Source organism: Vitis vinifera, chromosome 5 (genome assembly GCF_030704535.1).
Source record: "Vitis vinifera cultivar Pinot Noir 40024 chromosome 5, ASM3070453v1".
NCBI lineage: Eukaryota > Viridiplantae > Streptophyta > Magnoliopsida > Vitales > Vitaceae > Vitis > Vitis vinifera.
The window spans coordinates 25,175,418-25,202,577 of NC_081809.1; the positions used below are offsets into that span (position 1 = coordinate 25,175,418).

Consider the following 27,160-nt stretch of genomic DNA (forward strand, 5'->3'; position numbering starts at 1 on the left):
AACCAGACTAAATAGAATTTAGGTCATCAAACCCTAACATTATTTATATCATAATCTCATTTGTTCATACCCTAATCGTATTTATTTGTATTATCTTGATCTCATTCATTTGTGCTTTTACTTAATGACCTAGATCTCATGGTACATATTCAACTATTTGAATCTTTATTTGGTGGGTATCACCATGATAGCTTAATATTTACCTTTTAAATAAGAAATTATTGAGTAGAATACAACACTATAGTTGATAAATTGCAAAGGATTGCTATATAAGGACAATTAAATGTACAATTTTTCATCTGGCCCCTTTGACCCCTTTTAATAACATTTTTTTATTAAGAATTTGTTTAAATATAATTCATTTACTTGAATATTAAATTTTATATATTTTACATTTTTAAATATTATATATATATATATATATATATATATATAAATAGATAAATTTCGAAAATTGCAAAGAATATTGAGAATATAAATTTGGAAAAAATAAATTTTATTTTTTAAAATATTAAATATAAATTTTTTAGATAAAATTATTTGATAATGAATTTTTAATATCTGCCTCAAATGAAATACTTTTTGGATACAATGTTTAAGAGTAAAAATGTGATAACAAGGCTACATGAGTAATTTTCAATATTAAAGAACATACTTATTTTTATTTGTAAGAGAATTTATAATTTCATGAATGAATTCTCTCTACACATCCACTATATTTATACATCTAATTTAAAATATTAATCTTGTCAAGGCATTTGTTTAAAATTTTTCAATATACCTAAACTACCCTCTTATTATTATTTTCTCAACAAGAAACATTAAACAAAATCCTTTATTTAAAAATATAGTTGCGAAATATCGAAATATACAATGTCCAATAATTCTTACTTTTAAGGGTATTTTGGTTACTTTTAAGCGTTTATAGTAACCATTTTTACAACAAATTTTTATCAAAATTTATATAAATTCTAAGCCCTAAAACTTTTGTGGTACAAATTAAACATTTGTGTGTGTAATAAAAAAATGTATGAAAAATGGTTGGAATAAGAGGGTATTTAGTAAAACTTAATGTTTATTACTTAATAATTTAAATTGATTTTAAATTAAATTATACGTAAATTATTGATTTAAAACTTATTACTTAATTTTAAATTTAAGTATTAAGGTTTTTAAATAAAATTAATTTAAAAATTATTCTAAATTATCAAATTTACATATTTATCTATATAAATTATAAATAAGACAAAGAAAGTTGAGTAACAATGAAAGCTGTGAAGTAGTAAAAGAGATTGTGAGGGTTATTAAAATAAATGGAGGTAAAAAAGATAAATACCATTAAGTTATTTTACCAAATATACTTAATTTATATAATGACTTAAATTAAGTTATTAAGTCATTTTTAAGTTATTAAGTTGGCTTACTAAACACCTACTAAGTTTTGAACTCATCTTAAATAGTTTTCTCTTAGTAAATAAGTTTGAAAAAAAGTATGGAGAATAAGGAAGAAAAAAGTAAATGCCGAAAAAAACATCGAGGATAGTATTATGGGTATATATATATAATTTTAGGTAGATGTGTTAATAAAATTAAATTTTAAAGTGGGTACATAAATAAGGGGGATGTAAATATAAATTATTATTATTTAAAATATTCCCTTAATAATTTTTAAAAAATAAATTAAATAAATGTATAATTCAAAAACATCATATGTGATTTATGAAATGGTATTGGTTGATGGATAGAGAATAAGAAAAAAGAGATGAAGTTCATTTTATTTTTATTTTATGGTTTTTTTTCTTTTAAATTACTAGGTTGGTTACACGTGCAAGGCACGTGGACATAACTTCTATTTGTACTCCATGAACCGTTTTCTATTTTATTTTGTTTTTAAAAATTATTCTCTAAAAAAGGAGTAGTCAACTGCAGGAAATATGGAAACGAAGAAAGTGGAAGGGCCACCGTCTCCGGCACGGCCGCCGGTGGACCTCGCAAACTGTGTAGAAGAGCTGGTGAAGTACACACTTTATTCTTCTGTCAACGGAACTCTTGAAATCGATCTAGGGTTGTCCAAGGACTACTGCTCTGCCCTCCTCAAGGACGACCACCTCACCGATCCTACTTCAATTTCTACCGGTAAATTATATATTCGAACCATCAGTTCCGAAATTTTCTTGCTTCTATTTGGTTGCTCGGAAAACGTGGAATGGAAAAACAAAGAAATGAAATTTTGGGGGTTAGATAGGACATTGTTTGGATTTCCAACTGCTTTGGTTAGTTTGAGGCGAGTTATTATTATTTTTGTCACATTTTCCTTTTCGTTTCTTCGAGGAAAACCAAAACAGGCTAAGAATATGATTAAGAAATTTAGGGTCTGTTTGGAAACTTTATTGAAAACCCAAAATGGTTTTCTATGTGGTGTGTTGAAAACACAAAATGATTTTCTATGTGGTGTTTTAGTAGTGTTCTGAAAAACAACTGGATAGATGGAGAATAGGTTAAGAATTTGAAAAAATGTTGCCAAACAGAACCTTAGTTTGTTTTAGCATCCGATGTTGCCTCATTTTCTCAAGAGAAACCAAAAAGCCGGTTTCTCAGCAACCAAAAGGATCATTGTGCCTTTAAGCTTAATAACTTTTGAACCTTATATTCTTTATTGTCAAGTTATGTAGCTTAGTTGAGGTGAGGTTTTTTCATTTTTTCTCAAGACAGTCCAAATGAGCATAAAAATGTGATGCAGAGAATTAATTGCTTTTTGTTTGCCTTGATTTTCATCCACCAAAACGAGCATTAGTTTTTAACCTTAATAAATTTTTTAAATTATGCCATTTTCTAACTATGTCCACCCACCCTCATATTGATTTTCATTGGGGCAACTTTCATTTGAATCAAATAACTCCTTAGTAGAACATCTTTTGAATTCAAATTAAATCTTCGTGCCCAACCTGCAAAATGAGGCTTATCTGTGACTTTAAATGTAACTCATGGGATTCTGGGTATTGATAACCTTCCTATACCTGGCTATGGTAATGTAGCTTTGTTGGTTTTTTGACGATTTTATGAAGTTTGATTGCATGAATGCATCATGTACTTAGCTCTCCTTGTTTGCAGATACTGGATGCATGTTTTTGTGCTTTCATGCAACTTGACAGTATAGGCAACTGCACATGTAGTATGTACACGAATACACATGTAGTAGCTACATTTGTACATACATACACACACACATATGATAGCTACGCATATAAACAGATATGTTATGTATGCTTGCGTATATGCTACTTGAAGATGTGGACATAAATACATATTATGCATACATTACATATTAGTGCAGTCCAGGGCATGTGGCTTGCATGTTTACCGTTTGGAGAGTGCAAACACACATGTATGCATTTCTGGAATCTGGTTGTCTCAAATAGTGATCTTGTGGAGCATATGGCTCCTGTTAATCTGTTAAATGGAACTTTTGTTTGTGATTCATGTTAATAAGCGGTGCAGCCTAGAGTGAGTTTTTTTTGGGTGGGAAGCAACTTGGGGGAAGGCCCTTACCTTGGATCAACTTCAAAAGAGAGGATGGGCTCTAGCGAACAGATGTTACCTTTGTCAAAGGCACGAAGAATCAATAGAATCACGTTTTGCTCCATTGTGAAAAGGCAAGGGTGTTGCTTTTCCATATGTTCAGGGTGCAGTTGGGTGATGCCAGCCACTGTTAAGGAGATGCTTTCGGGGTGGAAGGGGACTTTAGTGGGTAAGAAGAGGAAGGGTGTTTGGAGAGCAAGTCCTTTGTGCCTCTTTTGGACGGTTTGGAAGGCAAGGAAAAAAGTTGCTTTTGAGGAAGAAGAGCTGTCAATTCAAAGGCTTAGTCTTCTTTTGTTTATTTTCTTTGGTCAGAGACGAAGTTGTCTATAAAAGATGGTCCCTCGACCTTAGTTGATTTTATTGGTTGGGTGGCAACCCGTTAAGGGTGTGGGTAGGGCTGCTCCTCGGACCTTGGCGTTCTGCTAGGGTGTGAGGGGTGTTTTTCTGTCTTGTAATTTAAGACACTGATTTGGTGGTTTTTTAATACAATCTCTTTATTTATCAAAAAAAAAAAAAGTTTATTTCATTATGTTTGAGGATGATGTCATTCTCCTTATACAAATTGTGCAGATTCTTTTGAGGGTGTTCCTCCATACCCTTTGTACAAGCGCTTATCGGCTGCTTTGTATCGATCTATAATTTCTGGAGCCTTTTGGGAGATATATAGCACAATGGCATTGATCCATGAAGACAGCTCCTTGAAGCAGAAAGAAGAGTGGAATAAATTGGTTGTGGATAAGGGCTTGGAATTAGTAAATGTAAAATTTTAACGAATGTTGTTATTCTATCTGGATTTGATTTTGTAGGTGGAGTCTTCTAGTGTGACAACAAAATAACCATTTTACATCATCAGATTTTGAAGACTATAGATTTTGAACTTCATGTTCAGGAGCCTTTCTTTTCGCAACTGAAAGGTATTGTTGTGCTTATGCTATGAATATCCATGCATTCCTAGAGTTTGATTTTGTGTCTTTATTATAAGTAAAACATTTTAAGTTTATTTGTTAATCGCTTCTTAGTTATCTTCTATTCAGTTGAAGCTTATTCTTTCTTTTAATTTGACATATTTGTAGATGGCCTAAAGATAATTGAAGGAAGGTGTGCTGTTGGGGATTACAATCGGTATAGCATATTGTCATTTACTTTGTATAGATGGAATGTTACATGTTTAATTTTTTTTTTACTTGTTTTTCCTTATTTTGAGTTTGGGGGACAACGCGTGTTTGTATCAAGTGCTAGTGTCTTTTTTTTTAATTAGAAACAAAAGGTGTATTAATTGTGATAAAAAGTACATGAGAAGGATGAGGGGGTCGTCCCCACAAAATACAAGACATTGATCAAAGGTTTAGTCTATTTAAGGATATACATAGGTGATATCTCCTCAATTCCGGACTAATCTCCTACATTGTTGTCCAACTGTTTTGATTTACAAACCAAATGCCAATTGAGCTAAATAACATTGAGTGGAATGCCTTTAAAGGCATCGAGACCCAATCTCCTCTCATTATTATAACTTTATTCTTCAACACCTCTGCTATGTTTGAATATAGTAAATATAATCTAGTCACCTATAAAAATGAATTAAAAAAAGTAAACCTTGTAGTTTTGTCAGCTTCCTGTTTCCTTTGAATAGCATTAGAGCTAACCTAAATGTGCTTGATGTACAGTGTGAACCTACTACCTAACAATTTAAACTTCTAGGAAAATAGGTTGTTCAATTTGGTATCAAAGCCTTAGTTTAGTGGGAGGAGATGAGTTCAAATCTCACCATATGTTAATTTCCCTTAATTTATTAAGCCTGACTGTAACCCTAAATGTGCAAGCCCAAAAAAGACCACCCTAAACGTGCAAACCCAAAAAAGACTACCCTAAATGTGCTTGATATACATTGTGGTTGGCCTATTGTTAGGGCTACTACTTAAAACAATTTAAGCTTTTAGGAAAATTGATTGCTCAAAAGACACAATATGGGATAATTTGGTATGGGCTTGACTATACCATAACAGTCAACTTGGACTTGATCATGTGACATCATGCTTGCTGTCGGGGACCAACCAGTTCTGCTGTGGGCTTGAGAATATTTTGAATTATTCTCCTGGTGGTCTGATTTTGCTAGTCAATCCTGTCCAAAGGGTGCCAAATTTGAACCTTCTGTTTCAAATTCTTAATTTTTTCCAAATGCAGTATTTATTGGAGTTTCTTTCTATTTTTCTGACTCTCTCTCATCATTTTGGCTGCAGAATTGGATCAGGAGCTTTGATTCTCTTCAACAAATGTTTGGTGCTTGAAGTTCAGGTGATAGCAAGCTTCATAATTTATCTGTAGATGCTTTCTTTCCTTGGAATTGGTTCTGTAATTCATTAATTGCAGGATGTTCGTCGGTATGCTTCATTTTCTCAGTTGTTGGAATCAGAGGGTCTTGCAGAAGTCCTTCCTGGAGTAAAAACCATTGAGGAAGGTATTGAGCTTATGTTTTGACAGTTCCTTATGTTACTACTTTTTGGAAATTGAAATGATCACAAAGAGCAAAGTAAATGCCTCTGTCATAGTGCTAGAAATATGTTTGCTTGTTTATGGTGACACACACAAACACACACATTAGTGTAACCGAACCAATTTTTTGGAATAGTCTAGGATGTTTGAGAAATAGCACAAGCCTTGCAATTGAAGAATAGACATACACACATATGAACTAATCTAACTTAAAGTAAATTGAAAAGGAGTTGAGGATGGCTAAGAAATAGCACAAGTACTTGTGGCATAAGAGCCTATCATAATGAAAACAACCATTACTTAAAAACAAGGTTTGGAATGTCGCGATTTTTTGTCAAAATATCGGTGAAATTTCGCTTATTGGACAAAGCTGATATGACATTTCATACCGATTATTGATCGGTCGAAAAATTGGCGATTTTTTTTGGAATTTTGCCAAAATATTGACATTTCTACTGATTTTTTAGGAAATTTCCCGATATTTCGGGAAGTCAAACACCACCCGCCTCCAGTCAACGCGCGCTTGGCCAGCCCGTCCTCCAATCAACACGCCCCTCCATTTCAATTTTTCACATGCGCCAAGCTCAAATTTCAATTGTTTTTAGCCTATCTGCTAATGCCAAGATTCGAACCCAGGCCAAAAGGCTTGGGTTCAAGCTTGGTTACCATTGGGCCATCTTCTCTTTTGTTAATATATATACATAATAAATATGTTAAAGTTCATTATTGAAAGAAAAATAAATTAATTCTAATTATGTTATTTTAAAATTTATTTATTTAATTAATAAATATATAAAAACCACCATTATAATTTTCTTAACAAGTAATTTTTTAATATCATTTATATGATAATTAAATATCAAAATTTCATATATGCATCATCGTTTATTTTACATTATTGACTGCATTTGAGTTAAAATAAATTATAGTTTTAGTATTAAATGTACTATCATTATCTCATTAATCCTATTTTAAAAAGTTATTATCACTTCAGTTTTAAATTTTTATATTTATCCTTTTAATTTTATTTAATTTTGAATGTTTTTATTTTAAAATATTAAAAATATAAATTTATTCAAAAAATACTAAAATATAAAAAAAAAAAAAATGTTCAAATATTTTATAAATTAAATTAATGTGATTAGATAAATAATAAATTATTAATATCGACATATCCTTACCTACTGATATTTTTCTCTTTAACCATACCTATGTCAATTACACTTAAAAAATAACTTTAACATATGTATTTTTATTTATTTTATCATTTTTTGGAGTTTTTCCAAATATTTCCATGAATTTTAAATAATTTTTGTTTTACTGATATTTTTGTCAAAATATCCACCGATATTTTCGATATATCCGTAAAATCCAAATACCGATATTTCAAACCTTGCTTAAAAAATAGAAAAAATCATTTTTTTTTCCTTTTATGAAATGAGTGTAGTCTCATGCCTAATCTTTGCTCTAAGCATGCTTGTTTTAAAGTAGAGAAGTTTGCTTGAACCATATTTATTTCAGTTGTGACTTCCTATAGAGTTGATTTTTTTAGTCGTCTACTTCAAGTCAAATGAGATGATTATTGAAGAAAAAAATGTTGATGACTGGTGATTTCTTGACTTGGCTTGATTCAGTCTAAAAATTGTGGGCATGCAAAATCTTCAGGTGTGCAAATCTATAGGAAGTTTTACACAAAAGAGAAGGAAAGGTCCAATGGCGTCCTTGCAATATGTGTTGCAAAACCAGCTGCTCAGCCCTACATTTTTTTAGCCTACATATTATTTGTGAGTGTGTTTATTTCCTTGCTTGTGTTGTATATATGTTTAATCTCTTGAATAAATTCATTTTTTTTTTCTTTTAAAAGGAAATGGTTCCCTGACTCCATGGTTACAAATATGACTTTGTTCTGTAATATTTTGAAATAGTGTGGAGAAGGATGGGTAATTTTGCATATTTATGCAATAATGATTAGGAGGAATAAAATGCATAATATAATATAATGTAACATCTGCCTTTTGACATTTGCTTTTTTCCCTCTTTGGGGCATCTTGGGTTCTCTCCTACTTAGTGAAAGAAACTCTTTTTGGGTGACATGAGTTTTTTGTGGGTAAAACTCAGAAAAAGGCTTGGCAAGTGACCCCTTTATGTATATTTTGGACAGTGTGGAAGGAAAGGAACTTGTTAGCGTTTGACAATGAGGAGTTATTGATCCAAAGATTGAAAAATTCTTTTGTATGTAATTTGTGGTCTTGGTTTAGGGTATCTATAGATATGAGCCCTAATTCTCTTGTTAGCTTAATTGATTGTTTAGGTTCAAAGTAAGGGCAGGTGATGTTTTTTTACTTCTTTCTCTCTCCCTCTGGGATGAACCTTTAGGCTTTTACTATACACTTCCTGTATACTTTTTTTGACGTCTCCTCTTTTTTATGTATACTACTACTCTTTACCTATCAAATATATATATATATATATATATATATATATATACATATAATATAATGTAACATTGTACTGCAATGCGAGACTAGGGCAAGCAAAAACACAATGCGATAGGCCTGCTGATGTTCTAATTAGGAGATGCAATTCTTAATCTGTATAAATACTAACATATGGTCTGCAGGCAAAAGCCCAAAAAATGGATGATGTGAATATGAAAGTGAACTTGCATCTTTAATTACTGAAACTGGCATTTGTAGTTATCGGTGCAAGCCCATTTGTAGCTAACAGTCCATCTTTAGAACCAGGCAACATTACCTCAAATCTTCAAATGCGTTTAACAAAATAAATAGAATCTCTATTGTAGGGGTATGGATCATGTCTACACTCATGTTCCACAACATGGATATGGATTTGGAGCTGCATTACTTCCTCTCATGCTCAAATCAGAAACCAAGTTCTGAAATTTCATCAAAATGTTCATAACGAGGTCAGGAATTGATTAGTAATAATCCAGAATGGCTACAAACTCAACCAAGCTGAATCTCAAAGGTCCTCTAAAAGTTTTATCAAGGTGAATTGTGTACCTTATTGTATTATGATTTATAACAAACCATCCCATTAGACCTTATTTTGTATCCTTGGGTCAATTTGGTAAATTACTCAAGGATATAATTGAGTTACTCAAGGATATGATAACCCTTGTAACATTCAGTTAATGAACTTCAGTGTCATGCAAATTTTATCCAACACTGGATATAATTGAGCAAACTACCTTTTGAACTGGTATAAGGAGTATACTTTAGCAGCTGGATCTGTCGATTTGAATTTCATCACATATGAGGATACATGCTAATGTTAATAGAAAAAGGTTAAAAAGTTATGGAAATGATGGACTCTAATGCAAATTTGAACTGAAACTTCTTATGTCAAGCTATGCTAAATTTTATAAAAGAAAAAAAAAGATGCACCATTTTAATCGTCAATCTCATATATATATATATATATATATACACACACTTGGATATGATGTATTTTTTTTTTTTTTGATAGATACTTGGATATGATGTATATGATATTGTGTTCTTGCTGGATATGGCAGTTCTCCGGCCTACTGTACTTGTACTGGGTGCTCTTTGTTCTGTCATAGAGTGAGCTGTTTTGTTCAATATTCAATGTTATATCTGCTTTTGTTATAAGCTTGTAGTGTTTTGTCAATATTTCCCAACTGTTTTAATGTTTCAGGGATTGAGTTATGGGGGAGTTCAAAGGCTTCTAGGTTTTATGCATACTGTAGGAACAATTCCAGAGGCACTTCCTCCACCAAGATCCACTCTTCTCTCATCATTTATGTCACCTCATAAGCCAAATGTAAGACAATGACATGATGAATGACTTGTTTGTTTGCTCTATGTAAATAGTTCTGCATTGTAATTAGAAATCCCTTCACTTTGTCAATTATATACACTTGAACAGGTTAATATAGTTTTTAATATAATAAAAAGAAAACAAAATAGGAATGATTATGAAGCTATACCTTTATGCTGGTTATCAATAGGAGAACTATTCTTGTTCAGATAGAAAGATGTGAAGCTATGCTTCCATTTCTTCCCCACATTCATAACACATGCTGGAAAATCTGGGTTAGCCAGATGTCTCTTGTGTAGCATATTTCAATTGAAAACCAACCAAATCAGATTTTTTTTCTAGTAGGCAAAAGAGTAATACAGTAATAAATGCCCAAAAATGGCAGCACAAAGTACATAGGGAGTATACACGTGTGCAACAAAGCAAAGAACAAGAAAACAGTAAACAAAAAATACTCCGTCCCCTTACCTGCAGCCTAACCAATCAACAAAATCAAACATGGATGTGGACCTAATCTCTAAGCTCCCTTTGGTCCACTATCAATAGTTATAGATAAAAGAGGATTTAAGCTCTTGATTTGATTACTCAACATTTTTAAATACCCTTCTATTTCTCTCTTTTCAAATGTCTAAAACAAACAAACATAGAGGAGCAACGTTCTATGCTTTCTTCCTCATCTTTCTGATGAAACGACCCTACCAACTTAATAATGTTGCTTTAACTGAGGATTGCAACACCAATATGACTCCTAATGAGGAGATGACCAGCTGCCATAATAATCTTGCCTTGGAGTAGTGGAGGAGGATGTGCTCACTAGATTCCTCCTCACCTTTACACTTAAAACATCTATTCACCAAACTCCAACCTCACCTCTTCATATTGTCCATAGGTAAGATCCCTTTCCAAGTTGGTTCCCAAACAAAAAGACTTACTTTTCTTAGAGCCCATGAATTCCAAATAACATCCGCCTTCTAAACTTCCTTGAAAGATTAGAATAAAAAGATTTAATTAAAAATTTGCCTCCCTTCATGGCCATCCACGCTATTCTATCATCTACATTCTTTTCATTGATTTTCCTTATAATCTCAAAAAGAATGCTTCAATACAATCCAACCCCCAATCATGGAGGTTTCTTGAGAAACACGGGTTCTAATGCCCCCCCAGCATCAGCCTACTCCTGTACATCTGCTACCCAAGTGTCCTTAAAGGTACCTATAGCAAACACCAAATGTCCCTCTAAAATCTTACCCTTCTTCCAGTACCCACAATAAAATACAAGTGTCCTTAGAGGTACCTATAGATAACACCAAATGTCCCTTTAAAATCTTACCCTTCTTCCAGTACCCACAATAAAATAAATCCTACTTTATAAGGCACCCCACAAGGACTTCCTTTCTAACACAAACCTTTGACACCACTTGCCTAGGAGAGCCTTGTTTAAGACAAAAAGATTCTGAAAGTCCAACCCTCCTTCCTTCCTTGGCAAACAAACTTTGGTCCAATTCACCAAGTGAGGGTTATTTTCAAGAGTTCCCCCTCCCCAAAGAAAATCCTTTGAATTTTTTCCAGTTTCCGACTCAATCAGATTTTGTCTTGATCCTATTAGACATGTCCTTTAAAATGGATGGTGAGAGCTCCAAGAAGGAAGTTTATCTAGTATGAATTGTGACTTGGGTATACTTGATAGGTCCTCCCATTTCTGGTTGCTTTCATTTATGCTACTTTTGAGTTATGTGTCAATATTAATATCTTTTGCTTGTTAGAGTGATCAAGAAAAGCATTTTTGTAGTTCTTTTTTCTTGTTTCCCCCCTCATTATCTTGCTATGGGTGTCACTTCATGTATTTGGTAGATTTCTGGTCTTTATGCTCCTAGCTTCTGTCCTTACATGGCCTTTGTATATACATTACATGAGTTGGCCTTTGGCCCTCATCCTTCACATGTATGTTCAATTCCTTTGACCCTTTTCTCCTTAATAAATTTTCTTACTTTATTGGAGAAAACATTTTATTCTGACAATTCTGTTGTGTTTTTTTCATTTCCTTTTGGAAGTTTTTATGTCCATGTCCTCAACTGTTGCAGGAGCACAACAAAATTTTGTGATGCTTGATTGTGAAATTTTCATTTCTTGTCTTGAGGTTGAAAGCTGTACTTTGACTGACGGAGCCAGGGCCTTGGCAAAGCATGTCAATAGGAGTAGCCAAAAGTTTTGGGGCAATTTTGATGGAAGTGGTGAGCACCTGTTTGAATTTAAATCTTCATTATGCTCAATCTGTTTTTAATTTATTTATTTGTTAATTAATTTTTCTCATGATGTGACAGTGCATTTGTGTACGGTATTCTATTAGTTTGCTCAACAACCATGCTTTGTGAAGAGAAAGGAATTTGATGGCATTCACATGCAATTGTTTCCTCTCTCCTGTGTTTGCAGAAAAGAAAATTTCCTTTTTACAATATTTATGTTTGAATATAGCTTTCATGAGGTTTTCAAAAAAAAAAAAAAATAAAATAAAATAAAATTAAAATTTTGGCCTTTGTGTTTGTGACACAGCATCCGTGCAAGGAGATAGATGAGTAGTAATGAAAGCCGTCATCTTTTAGAACTTGCTAATCTTCTTAAAGAAAATACCAAGAACTAGGCATTTATGTTCTTCTTAAGTCCAATTAATTAATACCAAGACCCCCTAAGCCTTAACTAAAACAATGTATTTATAAACCTAATTCCTAAAAGAAATAGGAAAAGAATCATGAAATAATTGACTTAATTATCTAATGACAATACGAAAATGAATAAGAAACTTATAGAGTAGGAAATCTAAAAAAAATAGACCACGAAAATTAAAAATTATTTAAAATAAATTATCTTCATGCACCAGGACTCCATAAGTTTATGATTCCAATCCTAGAGTTGGTGGACTAAGTATTTTGTGCCACACAAAGGTGGAAAATCTGTGTTGAAGTTTAGCCCTTGTGACATTAACTACAATTACATTGAGTACTTTAAAAAAGTTGTGTGATTTTTTTATGCCAAATATTAACTTGGAGATGTTATTTTCTAATTTGGAGGGGCTACATATTTTCATTAGTAGCCAGAGTGCATGCAGTGATTTTTGGTAATTTGGGAAGGCAGTTGGTACCTACAGAGGGTGGCCATTTTATATTCTAAATACGAGGGAACTGCTCTGGAAGTTTTGTGTTGTAGTATATGCCATGGTATATTCTAGGGGCTGGAGGGCAATGAGATTCTAGATTGCTTAGTGAGGACTCCAGCCTGTACATTAGAAAGCTGGTGCATCTGCCTTTGATCTCGATGCCATGTAGATAGGTATATAAAAATATTATCTTTGAGAATTACCTCTTATAGGTAACCTGTCAACTTGTTTGATCTTTTTCTGTAATAAATTGTTGTAGCCAATTGATTAAAATGGTTAGGATATGTAAATTTGTTAAAGGTAGTAATGTGGTAGGTCCTTTGGAGATGAGGAAAATGAGTTCTTATCATGGAAAAAATTAGGTCACTTCATATAGAATCTTGATTTTATTCGTGTTTATCATATTCTTATAACAAAGATTTTATGTGAGATCAAAAAACTGTTTTTATCTTTGAAAGGAAAAATCGATGGAAGAGAGAGAGAAAGAGAGAGAGAGAGAGAGAAAGCTAGAGTGAGGGAGACCGAGTGCAATGGAGGAGAGCGAGGGTGTCTGCGCCTGAGGGAAAGCGATGGAGAAGAGCGAGGGCTTCTACGTTTGAGGGAAAGCGATGGAGGAGAGAGAGGGTTTCTGCGTCTGAATGGGAGCGATGGAGAAGAGAGAGGGCTTTCGAGCCTGAGTGAGAGTGTAGAGGGAGCTGTCCTCTCGGGGCCTCAGGATAGCTCAAGAAAGGGCAGATTTAGTGTGGAATCGAAAACTTTTGAGATTGAGGTAGAAGAAAAGAAGGGCAAAATGCAAGCTATGATTGTGGAGAGGAAAAGAGGGATCTCGTCGTGGATAAGAATGGGACCAGAGAGCCTAGGGCTTTTTCTTGAAGGTCTGGTCCATTGCAGTAAGGACACGAGTGTTGGAAAATGGGGAAGAAATTGGAAGGAAAATGGGAGGGCCTATTCTATGGTACGCGATGAAAACAAAGGTGGGTGCTTCATTAGATTAGGAGTTGTGGACCTGGAGAACAAAAATTTCAGCATTTTTATCCCCAAAGGGAGAGGAGCAGTGAGGGGCTGGACTTCAATGGTGGATACGCTACGGCGTTTGGGTATCGATAAGGAAGGGAAGGAGGGTCAGAAGGACGAAGTGATGCTGCTGAAGCCTATTATGACGAAAACCTTTGTGGAAGTAATCAAACAACCGATGAGCAAAGGAAGAGCAGTGATCAAGGTGGCGGTCAGAGAGAAAGAGATAAGCCGAAACTTGAACAAATTGGGTCATTGTTTGGTTGGGTCTTGGAACCCTAAATCAGGGAGGGGGGATGACCTGAAGAGCTGGGGGACCCTCTTGGCAAAAGCTTGGGGTTTGAAGGGCAACTTAGGTATTGCAAAACTAGAGAGGGGTAAGATTCTGCTAGAATTTGAACTATTGGCAGAAGCTGAGAATGTCCTAAGCCTCAAAAGCATTTCGGTAGGGGGGATCTTTCTTCGCCTGGAAAAATGGAGTCCCGAGACGGGGTGCATGTCAGAAGGGGAAAAAAGGCGTTAGGCATGGGTGCGAATTGTGGGTCTACCCGTTTTCTTATGGGATCAGACCATTCTGAGAAGGATAGGGGAGGAGTGTGGGGGGTTCCTTGCAGTCGACTCCTAAACAGAGAAGCTAGAGGAGCTGCAGTGGGCACGGATTCTGGTAAAGATGAATGGAGACGAGTTACCTAATGTGGTGGAAATATGGATTGAAGATTTCTGCTACGCGTTAACCCTCTAGTGGGAGGTTAGGCCAGTTTTGAAAGTGGGGCCGACAGGGTTGAGAAGGGTGAAGACTGCAGTAGTAGGCGAGGTTGGGGGTGAGGCTCATGCACACGCGAGTAAGCGCGTGATGGAGAAGGGCAGTGTCACTAGGCTCGAGGCTCTGTCGTAGCTTGTCGATGGGACACAGGGACAGACTTGCGGGTCGGGGCAACCTGTGGAGCTTCGCTTGGGTGGGCCGAGTGGGACGGGCCTCGCCCAGTCCCCTTGGAGCTCTGACTTGGCCTCTGGGTCTTCTGGGCCTGACCTAGCTAGTCTTGAGGCTGGGCCGTCTTGCTCTGGGTCGGCTGGGTTGCTTTTTATTGGGCCGTTGCCTAGGAAGGATTTGGGGTGGGCCAAGGCCAAGGAGCCTTTAATGGTGTTTGGGCTGAATTGTCGAGGCCCGCTTTTGCCTGGTGCTAAGGGTTTAGCCCCTTCTAGTGAGGCCCACCCCCTGGTATGGACTAGCCCATGCCTTCTGAAGGGCCCAGATGCTGGCATCTCCTCTTTCTGGTTGAAAGATGACTTGAGTAAGCAAGAGGAGGAGGAACCATGTTCTGTGGAGATTTCGAAGACTAACGGCGTCTTATTGGAGGAAGCTCTGAGGTATGGGACCGCCTCTAGCCCTTTTGGATTGTTGGTTCCTGTTATCTTTTCTTCTCCCTCTTCTATTTCTGGTCGGACTCCTTTGGGAGAGTATTACGACTTTTCTGGGGTTGGTTAGGAGGTAGCCCAGAGGGAATCTCAGTGCTGCATTGTCAATGGCCTAGGGTCTATAGAGCAGGGGGTTGTAACTAGTTGGGAGTTGATGGAGGCTAATAATGGCAGCAATGGAGAATGTGGAGAGGAACTATGTTTGGTCCGTACAGTGCCACAGGAAGCTAGAGGATGGGAGGAGGTCAATTGGGAAGATAGTGAACTGGCCAGATTCAGCAAGTTCCAGGGGTTTTCGACAAAAGGCTTGGAGAAGGACATTTTGGACTTCTTGGTCAAGATCAGGAAAAGAAGGGAAAGAGTCCATAGTAAAGTTCGTCTGGACAAATCGAAATTTGAAAGAGAATTGAAAAGACTAGAATGCTCCATTAATTACGAGGGGGGAAGAAGCAAAAGAGTGGTACACAAGAAAGAGGGGACCGGATGTTGGAAATTTAATGAAGTTAAGGTTGCTAAGTTGGAATGTGCGGGAAGCTAATGATAACTCCAAAAGAAAGGTGATTAAGGCCATGATTAGGAATCAAAGGGTGGACTTGTTTTGTCTCCAGGAGACAAAAATTCAATCAATGTCTAAGGGTGTGGTGAGGAGTCTAGGCTCTGGGAGGTTCCTAGACTGGGGTGCCATGGATGCTCATGGTTCTGCGGGTGGAATTTTGATCTGTTGGGATAAAAGAACCCTGGAGGTGCTTGAGATGGAGGTGGGACACTTCTCTATCTCCTGTAGGCTCAAGAATGTGGAAGATGAGTTCGTCTGGATTTTCACAGGAGTTTATGGGCCGTTCTCTAGGGAGGACAGGGAGGCTTTTTGGGAAGAGCTAGAGGCAATTAGAGGCATCTGGGATGATCCTTGGTGTTTAGGGGGCGATTTTAATGTCATCCTCTCCCAAAGAGAAAGGAGCAGTCAGGGAAGGATAAGTGGTGCAATGAGAAGATTTGCCCAGGTTGTAGATGAGTTAGAGCTTCTAGATCTTCCGCTGCAAGGTGGTGTGTTTTCCTGGAGTGAGGGTAGGAACAACCAATCTTGGGCTAGACTGGATAGATACCTTGTGACCCAGAACTGGCTTGATAAATTCTATGGGGTTGTTCAAAGCAGGCTGCTGAGGCCCACTTCTGACCACTTTCCCATTTTGCTGAAAGGTGGAGGGTTAAGACGAGGCCCCTCTCCGTTTAGGTTTGAAAACATGTGGCTGAAAGTGGATGGGTTTAAGGACCTTCTTCGGGAATGGTGGCAGGGGACTGAGGTGAGTGGGAAGGCCAGTTTTAGATTGGCCTCTAAGCTGAAGGTGCTGAAACAGAAAATCAAAAACTGGAATAGGGATGTGTTTGGAAGACTGGAAGTTAACAAAAACTTGGCTCTCCAGCAGGTCGAGCTCTGGGATAGGGTGGAAAGTGAAAGGAGCCTCTCAGTAAGTGAAACGGAAATGAAAAAGGAAGCTAAGGAAACCTTCAAAAAGTGGGTTCTGTTGGAAGAAACCTACTGGCGACAAGTGTCGAGGGAGTTGTGGCTGAAGGAAGGGGACAAGAATACAGGATTCTTCCACTGGATGGCCAATGCTCACTGTAGAAACAATTCCCTAGACAGAATTAAAATCAACGAGGTGTGGGGGATTGAGGAGCAGGAGGTGAGAGAGGGGATTGTGCAAAATTTTCAACAACTACTCACTGAAGAGCCAGGCTGGAAAGCGGATATTGAGGGGCTGCACCTCCAAAGTCTAAATTCCAGTGAAGCTGAAGGCTTGGAGGTGCCATTCACTGAGGAAGAGATCCACTCTGCCCTGTTGGACATGAATGGCGACAAAGCTCCTAGGCCGGATGGGTTTACAGTGGTCTTTTGGCAATTCTGTTGGGACTTTGTGAAGGAGGAGATTGTGGATCTGTTCAAGGAGTTTTTTGTGCAAAAATCTTTTGCCAAAAGTCTCAACACCACTTTCCTGGTCCTTATTCCAAAGAAAGGGGGAGTTGAGGACCTTGGGGACTTTTGACTTATCAGCCTATTAGGGGGACTGTACAAACTCTTGACCAAGGTGTTGGCAAATAGGCTGAAGAAGTCCTAGGAAAGGTGGTTTCAATGGACCAGAACGCCTTTATGAGGGGCAGACAGATTTTGGATGCCTCGCTTATAGCTAATGAGGTGATCAACTTCTGGCAAAAGCGTAAGGAGAAGGGGCTGATTTGCAAATTGGACATTGAAAAAGCCTACGATAGTATTAACTGGAATTTCCTCATGAAGGTCTTGCAAAAGATGGGTTTTGGGCCTCGGTGGATGGAGTGGATTTGGTGGTGCATTTCAACTGCCAAATTTTCTATCATGGTCAATGGGGTGCCAGTAGGCTTCTTCTCGAGTTCCAAGGGGCTGCATCAAGGAGATCCTCTATCTCCTTATCTTTTTGTCCTGGGTATGGAAGTGCTAAGTGCACTCATAAGAAGGGTTGTCGTGGGGGGGTTCATCTCAGGTTGTAGCTTTCGGGGTAGAGGGAGGATGGAGATGGATGTCTCTCATCTACTCTTTGCTGATGACACAATCATCTTTTGTGAAGCTAGGAAAGAGTATCTAACCTCCTTAAGCTGGATTTTGACTTGGTTTGAGGAGGCTTCTGGGCTAAGAATAAACCTAGCTAAAAGCGAATTAATCGCTATTGGGGAGATTGAAGAAATTGAGGAAAGGCAGTGGAGCTTGGGTGTAAAGTGAGGGCTCTTCCTTCAGTTTATCTGGGGTTGCCCCTTGGAGCCCACCACAAGGCCATATCTATGTGGGATGGGGTGGAAGAAAGAATGAGGAGAAGATTAGCCCTTTGGAAAAGACAATACATTTCTAAGGGCGGGAGAATTACCCTCATCAAGAGCACTTTGGCTAGCATTCCTATTTATCAATTGTCCTTTTTCCGAATGCCTAAGCTAGTGGCAAGAAGGCTTGAAAAGTTACAAAGAGACTTTCTTTGGGGAGGGGGAAGAATGAAAAGGAAAATCCACCTAATCAATTGGGAGGTGGTGTGCACTCAAAAGGAGAAGAGGGCTAGGTATACGGAAGATTGATCTCCTTAACAAAGCCTTGTTGGGTAAGTGGATTTGGAGGTTTGCCTTTGAAGAGGACATTCTTTGGAAAAAAGTGATTGGGGTGAAGTATGGTCAAGAAGGCTTTGGTTGGCGGACTAATGAAGCTCGTGGGGCGTTTGGAGTGGGGGTGTGGAAGGAGATTTTGAAGGAGGCAAATTGGTGTTGGGATAACATAATGTTTAAGGTGGGTAAGGGGACTAAGGTAAAATTTTGGACTGATCATTGGTGCAGTAATGAGGCGCTGTCCAGAATTTTTCCTCAGTTATTTGCCTTGGCGGTGCATAGGAATGCAACGATCAATGAGGTGTGGGACTCTAGCCTCGGTCAAGGGGGTTGGAATCTCAGATTTGCTAGAGATTCTAATGATTGGGAGCTAGATTTAATAGAAGCTTTGTTTAACATGATGAGGGACTTCAAGATCTCCCAAGAAGAGGACTTGGTGGTTTGGAGAGGTGGGGGTCAAGGCCCCTTTGGAGTCAAACATGCTTACAACCTGCTGGCTGCTCCCAATACCCTCGCCTTCCCGGTTAGATGCATTTGGGTGGACAAGGTCCCAACAATCTTTTTTGCTTGGGAAGCTACGTGGGGGAAGATCCTCACATTGGATAGGCTTAAAAAACGAGGGTGATAGTTTCCTAATTGCTGTTTTTTGTGTGGTTGTGAAGAGGAAAATGTAAATCACATTCTTTTACATTGTAGAGTGGCTAGGGTCCTCTGGGAAATTGTCCTTGCTTTGTTTGGGGTTCATTGGGTGTTCCCAGAGACAGTCATAGAGGTGTTACTTAGTTGGAGGGGCTCTTTTGTGGGGAGAAAGATGAAATAAATCTGGTATTCCATCCCGTTGTGTATTTTTTGGACGGTATGGAAGGAAAGAAATAGATTAGCCTTTAGAGGGGGTTCTTTAGACATACAGAAACTCAAAAATTATTTTGTTTGTAACTTGTGGAGTTGGGTTAGAGTGTACATGGGAGAGGAGTCCTCTTCGCTTTTAGTCTTTTTGGAGTGGCTAGCGGCTACTTAAGGGCCGGTGAGGCTGCTTGTTTCTTTTGTTTTTTGGGTGTGGCTGCGTTGTATACTCTTTGTATGCTTTGTGGCGGTTTTGCCCTTTATTACAATTTGTGCTCACTTATCAAAAAAAAAAAAAAAGATTTTATGTGAGATCCTTGCGTTATAATGTCATTGACTGATCATCACGTTCCTTTTCTTTGCTCTATTCAGATTCTAATAAAAATCAACTTGCAATGGATGCCATCACTCGTGTTATTGCTAATTGTTGCTGGTTGAATATGCATATTGTTCCACCACATGGGGCTGTGTTTGAGATAAGGGTTGCTGATGGTTATGGAGCACGTTGGTCTCAAGATGGAACTAAGGTATTTATACTATCATATGTGTTTATATTTGTAAACAAGGATGGTATATATGTGACTGAAATATGTATGTTTGAAAATGGGTCTGTTGTGCACTCAAGATTTGTTGAATTTTGATCAGATTCTTGTATTTTGTGGGGTCCCTCATCCTTTTCTTACTATTTTTTTTTATTTATCAATATACACTATTTTATTGTTTCTGATAAAAAAATAGGATGTTCTTTTTTTGTTGATTGGAAGCACACTCTTCATTTCATAGAAAGTGAATGATATGGTATAAAAGGAAGGATGAGCTATCCTTCAAAGAGGAGTCGTAGACTGGAACAGAAAAAATGAAAAAGAAAGTATGAGAAAACCTAATAACACTAGTTATGGTGGTAGAAAATCCCTTGCAAATAATCCTAAATGAGATGCGCCTTGCTTAGCCAAACTATCTGCACTGTGATTAGCTGATTGGGAGATCCAAGAACCCTTAGTGCCCTCAAAGTCCCTCCATAATGTTTGCAGCCACATGTTCCTGTTGCATTTAAAGTAAGATAGGTGCAGGACCATCTTCTTCGCAATCACTGTGTCACCCTCATTCTTGACTTTTATTGTCTGGAGAATGTCACCATTTCCCATCGTTGGGATAACTGAATATTTCATCCATGAGATATTCGTTCATCTAAATTATATGTCAACTGTCTACATGGGAGCACTCAAAGCTCCCGAAAGCTCTTGCCCAGTCTAGCTTTACACACCAAAGAATGTAAATCTGATATTAGTCTCTTTTTTCATAGGCAAACAATGATATATAAAAAGCGCCAATCAAAAAGCGAGGGGTGCACGAATTACATGGAAGGTATGCAAATGATACCAAGTTTGATATGCCTCTCTTTCCTTAAGAAACTCAAATTTATCCATGTTGTGGAGACTTTCCTCAACCTAAATGTTGTTGTGGCTGTTGAACTCACTAGGGTTAGGTCTTCAAAATTCCCGTGATCAGTCCCCATCCAACAGATTTGTAAAAAGCTTCATCCAAAACACTCCATCGGTCTTTATCCAAACAAATCAGGCTCATTGAAATTCCATAAAACACTGGAGATGCTGCAGTAAAAAAAGAGAGGAGAGAAAAAAAAAAAAAAAAGACTGAGTTCCATTAGGAGTCTGAGGCTCTGCATCTGTCCTTAGAAATCCTGAAATTTCTCTCTAGCCATATCACCCTTAGAATAAAAGTATGACCATTAACCACAGGACCCTACTCCTGACACTACCTCCAAAACCAGGAAAGATGATAATCATCAAATCTTCTACAGTACTAGGGGGTCCTAACCAAGCTCTGCCAATTGAAATAACCTATGCCAAAGGGTCAAAACCACTGGCAATGGAGAAATAGGTAATCAATTGTTTTTTCACAACACATACACATAATGAAACACTCTAGTTGTTGGGTTTTGAAAGGCTTCCACAACTGATCTGGTTGGAATGATATAACCTTACTGAAAGATGGGCCTGCTGTGATCCCAATTTACACCCAGTCTTCACTTTACAAGACATGGCTTGGTTCTGTATTGCATGCCTTCAGGCCCATTGCACCCACCCACTTGATTTGAATGATTCATTTGCACTTGAGTTGGAAATTCCAAGGTGGCCTTATCTTGGGCTGGCCTTGAGTCGAGGCTTTCAATAATGCAACCAAACCTGGTCCCATTATAGTGTTCTATGTTATATTTAATATTACTTGTTAGGTACAATACAATTAGTATTTATCATAGCTTATGACTATTTTTTTTAACCAATTTGCTTGTTTAGTCACTACAAGATTCTCCCAAATAATGTAAGATAAAGGCATGACATCTTGGTTTCAAATGAGTTGCCATTGTACAACTATAGATAGACAAACGGAACAACTATAGATGGACTAGTCTTATGTCAAACCATTTGATTGAATGCAACCTCTAATGTCCTAGAGGGTCATCCCCTTGTGCTCGTTTTGGACTTTTTGAAAGGAAAGGAACAAGAAGTCTTTTAATGATGTTGAGCAATCCAACCAAGAAATCAATTTTCATTTTTTTGTATACTTTTGTGAATTGAGCTAGGGTGTACATAATGGGCCACAAAGTAATTATGATAGATTTTGTAGATTGGCTAAACTTAAGGGAAGGGGAGGGTTTTTTTTTTTGGTCCTTCTCACCTACACAGGGTGTTTATTGTATACTTCATGTGTACTAGGTTCCTCCTCCTCTTAGGTGCTTTTAATATATTTCCTCATTTGCCTAAAGAAAAAAGGATGATTATTTTTAATACATACTTCAATGGTCCCAATGGAATTTATCATCATGACTTCTAACCTGTGCTTGTGTTGCTCACCTTGAGCTTAGGTTAGGAATGGGGTCTTTTGGAGCACCCTGAAGAATGTCTCAAGGTTAATGCGGTTGCAAGTTGTCATTCAACATGATCCAATGGCCCATTTTGTAGCTTTATTTGTGTTGATGGAGGTTTCTTAGTATGATAGGAGGTGAACCAAAAGGACGGTGAGTTGTCAAGGTTTGAGGGTGAGTGGAGCAAACTAAGAGGAGAGTGGGGGGAGTGAGTGACAGTAGTCCCTAATTGGGGACCAAGCATCAACGAACACTTTAAAGGGACCCGTGGAGGGGGTTTTAGGGATCTTAAACCAAGAGTGGTCTTAGTCCTCTTCTTCTTCTTCTTTTTTACAAATGAACCTTTGAACACTTTATACAGAAGCCTGAGGTTAAACCTCATTGGTTGGTGAGGCCTGACCAATGAGAGGCCTCCACATACTTGTATCAACTAGCTCTTGTGCCAACATCTTTATGCTCATGATGCCATTTGACATTGGATGCTAATAGGTCCTTAGTGGAGACATGCCCTCGCAAATTAATCAAAATAAGTTCAATGCATGCACGATCTATCCCACCTCGATGTGCCTCTAACTCTATCCACTAAACCAAGGCCTTCAACTTGTCCTAAGAACTCAATGGTGGGAGGGCTAAACCTACTCCAAGATGCACCGAGTCCATATAGGACGTTATGAGCTTTACTCCCAACTTCGGCTAATGTATAGCATCAAGGTGCCATGCCCTAAGTGGGATGTCTTCGAGGGAGTGTGGAGAGACCAATTGACTTATTGAAGAGGTCATGGGTGATGCTTGTTTCCCCCCCACCCCCAACCCCTTGGTCTTTCATGAAATGAGAGGTGTGTGTTGACAACACTCATATGAAGGGTGAAAAGGTGAGGTTGACGCCACCTTGCATGGGAGCAAGCTATGTCAACCTTACATGTGAGGTTTGGTTGACATTACCTTGTGAGGATGTAAGTCATCCAACCTTGTGAGATCACTTTCATAAGTTTAAAGGGGTTAATCCTTCCCTCTTCATGCAAGTAAAAGAGTGACATCTCACTTAGCAAGTATTTTCTCAATTGGAAAGTGATCGTCCAATCCCTTGGCATCTGTCACAGGCAAGCATCCACTAAGGTGGAGGTTGGCATTCATGCTAAGCTTGCATTCCAACCTGACATGCGGCTTAGTATACGCATGCAGCAATGGAAGACACGTGTAATGTGTGAGTGGAGAGTCTTTTGATACACATGGCAGCATATTACTGGTGATCCAACATTTCATATTGGAATATGTGGAGGTGTATACATAGAGCACACAAATGGGTATCAACAATTTGTTGTATTGGAAATCATTTCATTGGAGAACAGAATACAACAGCTGCTTTAGATAAGAACAAGCATGCTGGTTTTTTGCTTTAGGCTTGGAAAAGTGTTGTAAACTATTTAACCAACTTTTATCTGAAAATTTTCCTTTTGATTGATGTGCAACATTATATAATTTGAAATGATTCCCTGTGAAATAAGTTTTGGCTGTCATCAGTTAGGCATAAAACGGGCAACCAACTAAAATATGAGTTTTCTGTTGGGATTGAGCTTCCTTTTGAACCAATGGAGCCTAGCATTTAATGTGGTTAGTGGTCACTGATAAAGCTTTCATTTTGACTATGTGCTTCTTTGTTGTGTTGCAGTTCATTGGATTTCTCGAGCCATACATGGAAGATGGTCACTTAAGGGGCTGGAAGCATTGAATTTGCTCAACAATTTGACTGTACTGGCTTCATTGACTTACAGGGGTATGATTCACAAGGAATTTTACCTCTTCTGCTCTGTTTCCTCCACTACTCATGATGAAGAGCATATTATAGGCACGAAATGTGCCTTTCCATTTTTTCAATACATCACTTTTACATCCTTTGTCCTTTTTCTTAATGTTTTCATGATTGAGAACATATCATAAGTAGGAAATCTACCTTTTTATCCTCCTGATGCTGCACTTTTGCCCTCTTCTTTTGATATCAACTTGGAAATTATGATGGATTTGATGATTTATATGTTACCCAGGTTTATAACATTTGCAATATACTTGCAATGCAATGCTACTGTCCTTGACCCATTATAAGCTATTCCTTTGTGTCGTACCAGTCATGGGGTCAGCAACATGAATCCCGCTTGTATGTTTTGTCATTGTCTCCTTTTCAGTCCTTTAACTTGCATAAATTCAACTCTTGTTGCACACACTATCATTGGTCCTAATGCCATTCCCAGTCTTGTTTCTTTGATTCCTGATGCACACTAACTCTACTTCTTCATTGGTCTGCTTTTATCCTTTTCCTTTTGTCTTTCTGGTTAAGATGATATTCTTCATTCATTGTCATCTTATTGTGCTATGTTAATTTAGGATATGTTCCTTTTGTAGGCATGCTGCATTTAATTCTAGCACATGGCTGGAATCAAAGTGCTTTGAGGCTCCATCATCACCACAGCCACTAATCTGTACCTTCTCGTGCATATTTGGAAAGAATGCTTGTTCAACACTCCATCAATCCCACATTCACCAACTAGTCATTTCTGTGCCACCAGCACCCTCACCCCCATCCCCACCATCCTTCATATCACCCAGCAGCAGCAGCAGCAGCACCACCACCACCACCACCACCACCACTAGCTTCCACCTCTAACCACTTACCACCACACTCTCCGCGAACAAGTACTAGCACTCACACTTCTGACGACGAATCAGCACCACCTGCTCGGTTGTTGCCACCACCATTTCCCATAAGTCTATGATAGTCTTGATTTGTTCATGATAGATTTTGGAAAATGGACTTCTTGTTAAGTGAATTAGTGATATCTCACTTAGCAAGTATCTTCCCAATTGGAAGGTGAAGGTGCAATACCTCAGCATCCATCACAGGTTGCCACCCATTCCAAGTGTGCCTTCCAGCCTAACATGGGACTTGTCAATGTCAATGTGTGCATGCAGAGAGATGCAAGACATGTGTAATGTGAGTCAAGAGTCCTCTGATACACATGGCTGCATATTACTGACGATCAAACATGTCACATTGGAATATGTGGCAGAGGTGTATAGGTCCACATAGAGAGTGCAAATTGGGTATCAACAAATTTCTGTCTTGGAAATCATTTCATTGGAGAATACAATACAACAGCTGCAGTAGATAGGAACAAGCATGCTGGTTTTTTGCTTCAGGCTTGGAAAAATTTTTGTATACCATTTGATCAAATTTTATCAGAAAATTTTCCTTTTGACTGACATGCAACATTATATAATTTTGAGATGATTCTAGGAAACAAGTTTTAGCTGCCATCACCTAGGCATAAAACCAACTTGTTTGAGATGGGCAACCGACTAGAATATGAGTTTCCTGTTGGGATTGAACTTCCTTTTGAACAAATGGAGCTTAGCATTTGATGTGGTTAGTGGTCAAAGCTTTCATTTTTTACTATGTGCTTCTTTGTCATGTTGCAGTTTATTGGATTTCTAGAGCTGTACATGGAGGATGGTCACTTAAGGGCTGGAAGCATGGAATTTGCTCAACAGTTTGACTCTACTGGCTTCATCCACTTATAGGGTATGATTCACAAGGAATTTTACAACCTCTCCTGCTCTGTTTCCTCCACTATTTATGATGATGAATATATTATAAGCAGGAAATCTATCTGTTATCTTCTCAATGCTGCACTTTTTGCTATGGTCTTTTGGGATCAACTTGGAAATGATGAATGGTTTGATGATTTATATGTTACCTATGTTTATAACGTGTGGAATATACTTCCAATGCAATGCAATGCTACTGTCCTTGACCCATTAAAAGCTGTTCCTTTGTGTGCTGTAACAATCATGGTGTCAGCGACATGAACACCCCCTCCCCCAGCTTGTATGTTTTCTGCCATTGTCTCCTTTTCAATGCCTTTAACTAGCATTAATTCGACTCTTGTTGCGCACGCTCTCATTGGTCCTAATGCCATTCCCAGTGTTGTTTCTTTTATCCCTGATGAACACCAACTCTACATTGTCTTCCTTGGTCTTCTTTTACCATTTTCCTTTTGTCTTTCTGGTTAAGACTAGATTCTTCATTCAGTGTCATCTAATTCTGTTTTGTTTATTTAGGGTATGTTCCTTTTATAGGAATGCTGCTTTTAATTGTAGGCTTTCTAGCACACAGCTGGAATCAGAGTGCTTTTGAGGCTCTCCATCATCACCACAGGCACTATAATCTGTACCTTCTGCATATTTGGTAAGTATGCATACTCAACACTGCAATCCCACATTCACCTAGTCATTTCATTGTCACCACCACCTCTTACACCACCATTCTTCATATCACTCAGCAGCAGCAGCAAGGCTGCCTCGCGCCGCCGCCACCAGGACCACCACTCAGCTTCCACCTCTAACCACCAAACACCACCTCTCTGCAAATAGGACTAGCACTCATGCCTCTGACAATGAATCACCACCACCTGCTGGGTTGCCACCACAACCACCACCATTTCCGGTTAGTCTATGATGGTCTTAATTTTTTCATGATGGAAAGCTGGACTTCCTGCTGAATCTGGATTGTATTTGCCTTGTTTTATTTGCAGAGCAGGCTGCCCAAATGCTATGTGGGTACCACACTGATGAAAAGCAATTTTCTCTTCTTGAGATTAGGAAACATTTTTTCTAATTTAGAAAACATGTTTAACAAACTTTTAACAGAAAACAATGTTTGTATGAAAATAGGTTGTTCTAAGCAGCAATTGAAATTATGGAAAAGATTTTGAGAATTTTTGTATTGTACATAAGTGTATGATATTTTCACAAAAAAATAAGTCAGAGAAAATCATTTTTCATCTTTCCTAAATAGATTTTTTCCC

At 37.8% G+C, this 27,160-nt stretch overlaps 1 protein-coding gene across 11 annotated transcripts; it reads left to right on the forward strand.

Annotated features, from left to right (window-relative positions):
• Positions 1-1,886: 1,886 nt before the first annotated feature.
• LOC100242314 (uncharacterized) lies at positions 1,887-27,070 on the forward strand. Of its 11 annotated transcripts, none has more exons than XR_009465764.1 (15): positions 1,887-2,136; positions 4,150-4,337; positions 4,433-4,493; positions 4,653-4,701; positions 5,820-5,874; positions 5,950-6,037; positions 7,738-7,856; positions 9,754-9,879; positions 12,014-12,107; positions 19,790-19,944; positions 23,971-24,075; positions 24,699-25,287; positions 25,773-25,875; positions 26,415-26,541; positions 26,636-27,070. XR_009465764.1 is itself a non-coding variant. In XM_059737181.1 (12 exons), the coding sequence occupies exons 1-11, from the start codon at positions 1,935-1,937 to the stop codon at positions 24,028-24,030; spliced, it is 1,197 nt and encodes a 398-aa protein (XP_059593164.1). In that variant the 5' UTR covers positions 1,887-1,934; the 3' UTR covers positions 24,031-24,075; positions 24,699-26,117. The 11 variants fall into 11 exon arrangements, 3 of the variants coding, with proteins under 3 accessions (XP_059593164.1, XP_010646499.1, XP_059593165.1); XR_785166.3 differs by having other exon boundaries at positions 24,699-25,035; XR_785165.3 differs by lacking the exon at positions 24,699-25,287 and having other exon boundaries at positions 26,636-26,799; positions 26,888-27,070.
• Positions 27,071-27,160: the final 90 nt, after the last annotated feature.

Excerpts from the sequence above, each read along its gene's own strand:
- LOC100242314 (XM_059737181.1), top strand. The coding sequence starts at position 1,935 with ATGGAAACGAAGAAAGTGGAAGGGCCACCGTCTCCGGCACGGCCGCCG. Across the intron at positions 4,338-4,432 it reads AGGGCTTGGAATTAGTAAAT|ATTTTGAAGACTATAGATTT; the intron begins GTAAAATTTTAA and ends TTACATCATCAG. Across the intron at positions 9,880-12,013 it reads TGTCACCTCATAAGCCAAAT|GTTGAAAGCTGTACTTTGAC; the intron begins GTAAGACAATGA and ends TCTTGTCTTGAG.